This window comes from Maylandia zebra, linkage group LG4 (assembly GCF_041146795.1).
Source record: "Maylandia zebra isolate NMK-2024a linkage group LG4, Mzebra_GT3a, whole genome shotgun sequence".
Classification (NCBI taxonomy): Eukaryota; Metazoa; Chordata; class Actinopteri; order Cichliformes; family Cichlidae; genus Maylandia; species Maylandia zebra.
In genome coordinates, this window is record NC_135170.1 from 9,895,064 (window position 1) to 9,905,131 (window position 10,068).

The 10,068-nt window shown below is 42.5% G+C and overlaps 1 protein-coding gene across 1 annotated transcript; it reads left to right on the plus strand.

Moving 5' to 3' along the window:
• Positions 1–6,457: 6,457 nt before the first annotated feature.
• nfil3-6 (nuclear factor, interleukin 3 regulated, member 6) lies at positions 6,458–9,616 on the plus strand. The gene is made up of 2 exons (XM_004562906.3): positions 6,458–6,772; positions 7,523–9,616. The coding sequence occupies exon 2, from the start codon at positions 7,639–7,641 to the stop codon at positions 8,860–8,862; it is 1,224 nt and encodes a 407-aa protein (XP_004562963.1). The 5' UTR covers positions 6,458–6,772; positions 7,523–7,638; the 3' UTR covers positions 8,863–9,616.
• Positions 9,617–10,068: the final 452 nt, after the last annotated feature.

Here is a 10,068-nt window from a genome sequence, read left to right on the forward strand (position 1 = left end):
TAGCTAAAACTAACAACAAACTAAAAACTACTTCCAAAAACATTCAGCTTTGATATTAATGAGTTTTTTGGGTTCATTGAGAACATGGTTGTTGTTCAATAATAAAATTATTCCTCAAAAATACAACTTGCCTAATAATTCTGCACTCCCTGTATATATGGTCAAGATGACCTTCTGAAATTCATACCAAGCATCCATCAACATGGAGAACAAAGATCATCTGCAGCAATTATTTGATGCTATTTTGTCATTAAGGAACAAAATCTCTGAGGAATGTTTCCAGCATTTTGTTGAGTCCATGCTACAAATAAATAAAGCAATAATGAAGGCAAAACGGGGTCCAAACCACTATTATCAAGGTGCACCTAACAGAGTGGCCACTGAGTTTATATAAATACACAACCTGGAGAAACTTTAGTCATTTCTAAACTTCACATTTATTATTCTTGTCCTTCCTCTGTGCACTCTGGGATTAGAATTAAGCTCTTGTTATTTTTCTTCTATTCTTATAATACGGCACATAATTTTCACTCCATCAAATGAAAGCCCTGGAAATATTCACGTTCCCCCCGAGACATGAGATGTTTTCCAGTTGAGACAGCATGCTCTGTTTGCAGAGTTATCTGCCCTCTTTCCCCCTGCAGGTCAAAGCTACAAGGTGAGCTGTTCCATAAGAGCCTTTAATAGCATGTTAAGAATTCAGCACGAACTGGTTGAACTCATGTGCCTCCACCTCTCTTAACATTGTTTTCTTTCAACACCGACTACAAGGGTTCTGACTTGCCAGTTGGATCATTTTGAGGAAATGAAAGATAATTAAAACAGTCAACTGTTTGTATAAAATGTCTTGCATCTTGTGCGAACAGCTTACCAAACAAATTATCATGGGGAAGTCATTTTGTAACATATTTTTGTCAAATTTGCTGTTGCTAGGGGTCACACTGTGGTTACATGTTTTTTTGTTTCTTTTTTTTTGTTCACTTCCACAGAAACCTAAAGCAGACAACCTTCTCGAGAAAATGTGTTGACATATTTCAAAAGCTTAACTGTGAACTGTGCATGGCACAACTCACTTCCTGTTGCACAGATCAAACACGAATGTGAGAATGACCTTTTATTGAATAAGTGCTATTTTTAAATACAAAATAAAACTTTCTCAATTAAATCTCTCCAACGATTTTAAATATTTCAAACTGTGCGCAAACTGATCATTTAAAATAATGATCTTTTTAAAAAATGGCTACGACAAAGTCAGTGGTGAAAGATCATTTCCAGTTTATACGTTAAATGAAGGACGGCCTTCTGACCAAAGGCTCCATTTATGCACTTACAGACTTTTTTGACTATCAAGTTGAATAATAATCATAATATTCTTCCTCTCACCTGCCTTTATAATTGACTTTTTCTACCTAAGAACCTTCCCGACACTCTGAATTATGAGACCCACGGGTGTTAGCAGCTCATAAAGCCTGCTCGCTGCTACTGTAATTTCCCCTGTCAATTATTTCCAAATGTACCTAAATGGTGTGCTCCAATAAAAACAGCTATGAACACGGTGTTTTTTCTTGCTTGTGCCAACTATTGTGCAATTTTATAAAGTTTAAGGAGTAAGGTGTGCAGATAGGATGCACACACTGTTGCAAAGTATCCACAATGCATACTGTAAAAGCAGAATCAGGCTAGTGTTACACTCAGTCATGTTTCTAAGCTGCCATTGCATGAACACACTGTTGTTAACCATAAGTGGCGATGATCTATGTTGTTTACCCAAACTGATGTCACACGAAAAACCAGAACAAAAAAAAGCTTTACTCTGACAGAACTGAGATCAAACTGACCGGTTAATGCTTAAGCAGGGCTACTTGCTCAAGTCTATAATGTAAGATCACACATCTAAGGAACTTAATGTATCTTTGCTGTTTGTTTTAGTTAAAAAAAAACACTACGATGAGCCAACACTGAACCCCTACTACAGAGCAATGCTGTTACTGATGTGATGTTTAAACTCACAGTAATGCTGTTGGTTCATGTGGTTACTTATTTTGCATTTTTCATTAGAAAGTTTCATTATATTGAAAAATAAACACATAAACTGCTGTAACGCCTTTTAACTCTTCATCATGTTAAACCAGTGCTGACACAACACTGGTGTTTGCTGAAAGGCTGACACCAGTGTACCACCGATATAGTATCTGTGCATTCCTGTGTGATGGCCACGTAATCATAGTTCCAACCAGAGTGTGTTATGTGTCTGACATATCATAGCTGTCACTTCGATTAATAGTTGAATATATGTTTACTTGATTTGACTCACTGTTGCTCTTGTTTTTGCATAGTTATTTGCTGATACTTGATTTCCTGTATGTGGCTCTGGTTCCTCTTTGTTCTCTGTTTGTTTGGATGGTTTTGTTTTGTTTGAGCACTTAGTTCACTATGTTTTCTTTGTTATCTTGCTCAGTCATTGTTCCTTAAAGGTACAGTAGGTAATTTTTTTAGGTTATTTATCAGAATCCAAAAATGTTCTACTCATAAACATACACCGAATAGCGTGTAATTACATCTTCCAACAAACTGATGCGTTCTCATAAACTTAGAATGAAACCATTACAAATATATAGGAGCCTTTATGGAAGCCACCATGTTACTGTGGTGTCTTAAATACAGTGGCCAAGATGGACATCGACATTCCACCTGATGGTGTTTTCTTTATCTAATGACCACATGTTTGTGAGGGATACATAGTAAGTCTTATAAACATGTATATTTTCATCATCTATTCCTCATTGTGTCTCCCTCCTCCTCTACCACCTCATCTTCTTCCTCCTCACCTCAAGTCTCATCTCCTGAACTGAAGTCAAGGCTCTAACACGAGAAAAGATGCATAAACATGCTTTTTTCATTCCCAATACTGTCGCAATTACTTATTGTCAGCAGATTAGATACACCATCCTCCCGTATCCAGACAGCTGACAGCAGGCCCACTACAAGCTAACATTATGCCAGCTAATGTTGGGCTTGAGTTTCCAAAAAATTACACTTTCTCGCTGATCAACAGTTTAAATTCCCACATCGTATGAGAGTTCACTAAAGGTCCTAAAGATCCAAACAGTGTTAGATCCATTTCAAAGCAGCTAACAGCAGCTAATAACAGCACTTACTGACAGAAAACTTTAGGATATCCTCAGCAACTCACCTCAGTATCGCTGGCATCAGACAGAAGTGAACTTCACTGATTTATTGACTCGCATAAGACTCCTTTCACAAAGTTTTACAGCCTCCTGCAGATAAACAGCAGATCTACAGCCAACACTCACTACTGGGGAACAGCGGTCAGAGTTGTTTGTCCTACAGGAGCCACTGTAGCTACGATTATACATTTAGAGGGGTAAGAAAACAAAACTTAACTGAATGCAAATTATTGATGTCTACAGGTGAGATTTTAGACACTGTAACTTTTAAGTTTATTCAGTTCACTTGACCACTTTCAAGGGCCCGTCACTTTTAAAGGCCTGCTCTCCTCCTTCCTGCCTTTTTAGCTTTGTGCTAAGCTAACCACCTGCATGCAAACCCACTTCCAAAAGTTGGATGCACCAACCATTTTCACTGCAATGCATGGAGGCCAGATTAGCACCAAAACTTTTTCAAGTTAGCCATGGTTTTATCATGTACACAAAGGGAGGCTTAGCATTCCCTTGCTCTTTCCACAAAAAACACATATGTACAAACCCTGAATATATCAGTTAACGCCCCCCCACTAACCCTCATGCTGACTTTTGAACTGTGTGCTGATAACAAGCTGAACAGTTCCTCTACTCTTTAGGACATGGTAACCATGTCTTTGTTCTTTTTGTTTTGCATTTTATCTCACTCCATCTTACGTTTAGCCCAAGAGAAGACAGCAACCTCTTTGGACTTTGTCTCCCTCGGATGTGGCCTTTTCCGGTTGTTTATTGCCTTTGTCCCAAATTTTGCGAAATGCATTCTTGGCATTCAGTTCACACAGAACAAAGTTAGCTATATCACCTTCAATTAAATATAGCCTTTTTGGAGACAAGCTTGTATCTCTCAGCGGGAAAGCAGAATAGCTGCAATATGTGCACTTCCTGTGATAAAAATCTTTTCACTGAATCCTCACAAACGTATTCTAAAACAGAACTGTCATTAGCATCACAAATACCTATTTAATTTGCTAAGTATTGATGCAAAACTTAGAAAATTTAAAAAGTGCATTTTCTAAAATGCAGCTTTTACTGTAGGTGGAAAAGTCCACATGAACAAAGTCTTGTTTTGAGCACCTATGCTATAACTGGCCTCTATCGGGAACCGAAGGTGGTCAAACAGTAAAGAGCAAGCGGCTCAAAGTGTATCGCACTGTCAAAATGAGCGTGTTTGCACAGAGGGTTTACATTTATGATATGATGGTGTGCATGCAGTTCATTGTCGCTTGTGCACATGCAGTGTTCACCATGAAAACTGGGGTCAGATGAGGTTTTGTGCCCCAGCTGTCACACTCAGCACACAAAGCCACGTGTTCCCTGCCACAAACATACAGGAATAAGTACCTGTATCAACAAACGTACAGTCTGAATCAAAGGCACTTCAAATGGACTAATGACACTCTGGGTTAACAATGTGTAATATGATGTACAGTGTCCAAGATGCTACTCTAAGATCGAACACCCTCAACTTCAGCAACAGTTAAAGCATTGTTAAAACCAACAGACAACATTTAAACTTCCCAGTTCTAAAAATGTTCTTTATTTCAAAATGACGCACTAAATATCATTTTGTATACCAGACGATGACATTTTGGCCGTACACACCAAATTTTTTATTCTATAAACTATTTTGAAAACATTATTTACGGATCCTGTAGTTTCTTAGAAAGAAACTCGGACTACATTCTAACTAAAGTTCCTGGTAGTATTGTGCAATGTTGCTCTAACTATACTGAAATCTGCTTGTGACATACATTACTAGAGGAACCTGCTAAACCTGTACACAGGCCTTTGACACATAATGGGGAACAAAGACAAAAAGACGTTGTGTGAATTTGTTCACGGGTCCCTCGTACGACATTCGAAACTTGAAGCATTTGCTTATTTGTTGCAAAGACAAAAAAAAAGTTATGGATAACTTCTGCTTTTTGTTTAAAAGGAAAATGGATGATTTTGTAATAATGACTATCAAACATTCAGCAGTGGGTTTGCAAAGAAAAAAAAGAGGAAATAACAAAAATGTTCGCAAAACTCAAGGGTTCATATAAATGTTGCAAACAACTGCGATGCAAAAAGAAGTCACATGCAATGCAAAATTATGCTGTTAAACTCCTGCTTACTTTACCTATGTAGAAGGTGTGCACAGTTCACCTCCATGTTCTCTGCATACAGTATCCCTACACTGTGATAACTGCCATTGACTTTGTGCCAACTGCATTAAAAACTGCATTAGAAACATACAAAGATAAACTAAAAGGCTGCAGGTCATGTAATTGAACTTCAACACTGCACTCCTCCTGCATGACACGTCCTGATATTAAGCTTGTAGGGTGTAGCCTTGCCAAAATAATTTGCAGTTACTGATGCTGAAACACAGTGAAACACCAGGAAGGGTTAGGACAGCTTAGAGTTATTTAAGAACATAATACCAGGTTCTTTTTACTTCCCCATTATTGCAAAACCTGTTCGGTTTTTATTATTATACGTTATGCTTTTGCCATTATCTAGTATTGCAGATTATTTATTTGTTGCTCTATTCAATTCAGCTTTATTTATAAAGCGTCAAATCACAACAAAAGTCGCCTCAAGGCACTTTATATTGTAAGGTGAAGACCCTACAATAATATATAGAAAACCCCAACAATCACATGACACCCTCACACAGGCAAGCACTTGGTGACAGTGGGAAGGAAAAAGTCCATTTTACCAGGAAGAAACCTCCATGACAGTGGAGCCATTACAATCAAGTGTATTAAAGTATAGTTACATAAGGAAAGATATTTCTATATTGTGCTATGTGCTAAGCTGGAGCACGGGAGAATCTGCAGTTCTCCTGACAATTAGTAAAACTCTCGAAGCTGATCAAGAACGTTACATGCTGTATTAGAGCTACTAAAGAGGACCCGGGGTTCAAGAGTGCTCCAGCAGGGTGTTATATAAAAACTGTAATCACACTTCACACTTCTAAAAAAAAAAAATGCTCCATAGCCTGTGATTGATATAAGGGGTTATATGCTTTTCTTGTAAGACTGACTCACAGCCGGTGTCTCATTATGCTCCAGAGAAAGGCAGAGCGAGAGAGAGAGAAAGGCGCAATATTACCTAATTGTTATGGGAAGATTATCCTCTCAGAGAAGGCGGGGCGAGGGAGGTCAGATGATGGTGGTGGTGATGATGATGGTGTCTGAACCGCCGTGTTATGCGAACGGTCGATGAGAGCGCTCCTTTGGATGGTGGGAGGGGTGACGGGGGAGGGGGGCGGTCTCACTCAGGAACACACACACAAACAGGGGCCCATCTGGTTCAAGTGAGGATAGGGACCGTCCTGAGCTGAACTCGACGTTACAAATAGGAGCTGCGGCATTCCAAGTGGAGCAGAGTGGAGGTGCGCTACACCGATGATAATATTGGATAACAGAGGCGAGTGAAGCCGCGGTTTGTGGACACCACAGAGGAAGGAAAAGCGCGTTCTTCCTGAACAGGACCAAAAACACGTTTGGAAACGCCGAGAGCGGCCATGCGCACCCGCGGAGGAAACTCCTCATTCCACTGAGGTACAATTATTATCATTTTGTAAACAGAGTTTCCTTACAGTGATCTGATCAGCCTACTATAACACCAATAAATTAAAAATGTATTTTTGTGTTTAAACACCTGGGTGTCCTTTTCTGCGGGACTGTGATTTTTACTCCCTCGCTAATGTTCACTTTATGTTTTATGTATTTCATAAAAATCGTCGCACTTTTGACTTTTTCAAAAGCACCTACGGCTGCCTCAAACTGCGCTCATGATGAAGAAAAATGAAGAAGATGAGTAGGGTCATGGCAGATGATTTAAAAAAAAAAGAAAAGCAGCCGGTCAGGGATCAGCATGTCGGTGTCAGACATGTGGGTCAGCGATGATGGAGCGAGTGGAGACGGACACACCGGAAACCGGTCGTGAATCCGTTGATTAGGGGTTCCGATAGAATTTGCAGAAGAAGGACAAACTTGAAGTACTAAATGTAAATGTAGGTTAGACTGTGATCGGGTCACCTTGTTATCTAGATGTATTTTTACATGTACTTCTTATTTACTGCCTTATACTCGGAGTACTGCCAAAAAATGTGTGGTGTGACTGACAGTTTGGAGTTTCCAGCACTCTCCTGTCTCACACTGAGTGAGTGAGGGCTTGCAAGGTTATATGGAAGTTGCTCCAGTTTTATTGGAGAGCCGTAATGGAGTTACATAATATTGTGTTGTAATAGCTCTTGCGTAACCACTAAATCCCTCTTCCCTTGTCCTCTCTCTCAAATTGATCACCAGGAGGCGCTGTTGCTACATTCCCGTCAGACGTCCAACAGAGTTCAGTGAGCCCTCAGCACCACACAGTGGCACTTGACGTTCATCGCCAGCCGGGATTTAATCATCCAACTACCCAGATGTTTGAGGAGGACTCCCAGGAGATGGGGGGCCAAGAAGACGTCAGAGTGCTCCGTGCCGTGGAATCACCCACAGCAGTGGCTTCTGCTGGAGGGGGAGCGGGAGGAGCTTTGTCTTTCACAGATGAAGCTGTGTCCATCCTGACTTCCAGCAGCCTGCTGGCGCGCTCGTTGCTGGGCCGCACCTCAGCCGTCAAACGCAAAGAGAGCCCTTCCTCCAGTGCCCGCCGCAAGCGCGAGTTCATACCTCACGAGAAGAAGGACGACAGCTACTGGGACAAGAGGAGGAAGAACAACGAGGCGGCTAAGCGCTCACGAGAGAAGCGGCGCGTGAACGACATGGTCCTGGAGAGCCGTGTGCTGGCTCTGCTGGAGGAAAACGCGCGACTCCGAGCAGAGCTGTTGGCACTCAAGTTCCGCTTTGGCCTGGTTAAAGACCCCTCCAACGCCCCAATACTGCCCCTCACTACAGCTCCCCAGCACACCCCTCAACCCTTGACTCCTCAATATTACCTCCAAAGGGGGGACGGAGGCCTCCAAGGCTCCTCAGCACCACATCCCAACAACCAAGCAGGCCAGATGAGCAGCAGGGGCTCCAGGGATGCTGGGAACATGTCAGAAGACTCGGGCTTCTCTACGCCAGGTGGGTCCAGTGTGGGCAGTCCGATTTTCTTTGAAGACCGCCTTAGCGACCATGGGAAATTATCCCCACACCGGGGTGAGGAGCTGGGGTATGACCTCCACCATTCGCCTACAGATCCCCACCACGCTGCAGGACTAACTGGGGGGAAGATGGATCACGCAGAGGCGATGAAAAACCTTCCTCACAAATTGCGTTTCAAGATCCCCGGAAGCAACGACGGAACCGATGCCCAGGGAGACGGTGGCGTCGCCAGACGCAGCCCCACGCTATCTACTGCAGGCCGGGAAGCTCCAAGAGAGAAAGGACTGAGCGGAGGCAGCGAGGCAGGAGCAGGCCCAGCATGTGCCAGCTCCTGGATCCAGCACATCGAGGGGGAGGAAAGCAGGAGGGGGCGACACTCCCCTCAATACAGTGCTCCGACATCCAACTACAGCCTCCAGCCCCCTCCTGCTCAAGTGCAACCTGAGGTCCAGTACCAGCACGAGAACACTTACCTGAAGTGTCAGCTAAACTCTCTCAGCGAGGAGGTGGCTCAGCTGAAAAAGCTTTTCACAGAGCAGCTCATGGCCAAAACCAACTGAGGACAGATGCTGTGAGCCAGTCAGCATTTGCCGGCGTCTAGACTTTTAAGGGCAAAGTTTACTTTAAGAAAGCCAAAAAGGACTTTTAAGTCTAGCTCATCATGTGTTGTTTTTATCTCAAGTATTGTATTGTATTATAATAAATGTCTTTAAAGCTCATCTCATAAACCTGCTGTCTATAACAAACACTCAGTCTGAGCAATCTATGTTCCCCCAGACAGGGAGTCTTAACTGTATTGGTGTTAAGTGGATAATAGCTTCTTTATTACATACACTGTGACAACTAAAAACATGCAGCACAAAGCTGTTTACATCACATCATCACAGCACAAACCTCACACTGCTCGGCGATGCCAGATTAAAATGCGGCTGGAAGTCGGCCAGCAGGTCGTTGCCACACTGAGATGCGGGAAGTTGCAGTCCGGTAATTAAAGCGGTATGACTTACTGCACAAACAGTTTCCCGCCGCTGAGATGGGTCTGCAAAAAACCCGCAAACACAGGCAGAGACAGACAGTAAACACACACAGAGGTGAGGTTAATAGCCATCAAAACCTCCCCGGGTCTCGGGGAGGGCGGGGTGTTACTTGTTACTCTGGTGTTGTTGTGTGTCTTTTGGGAACCACACTGTAACTTCTGCTCTGTTTTAGTGTTTCACACCTACTACTGATCTTTCTAATGATAAATGATAAAATAGTAATGTCTCTCTGTGCGTTTTCATATTCAAAAATAAAAGAAACGTTTGATGGATCCAGCATCACGGTGGCGAGTCAATCATTGCTCATTGGTATTATAAATGGTTATCAAACTTAAAAAACTTAACACAGCCTCTTTTGGGGCTGGAAATTCTTTCCCAGACAGTGAATTGCAGAAAAAAAGGAAGAATGCGAACGGGAATGAGAGAAGGGTCGACTGAAGAGAAGAGGAGTTTCTCTCCCACAGTCCCTGCAGGCGGCAAGATGGGCTGACAGCCAGGCAGACAGAGACAGTGGGCGAGCCCGCTGTTACTCAACAGTTCTGTTACAGACCTTGGAAAACACAAGAGCTCAAAGATAACAGCTGGAAATATAAGTGACAGGAGAGAATTCAAGTCATGAAGAAGGGTTAACATGAATATAGTGAGGTCATGTGCACCCCGAAGGCCACCAGAAGACCTTGACAACCTTTTGCACAGTCCTCAACAAGGAAGGAATGCACTGCCGTTCAT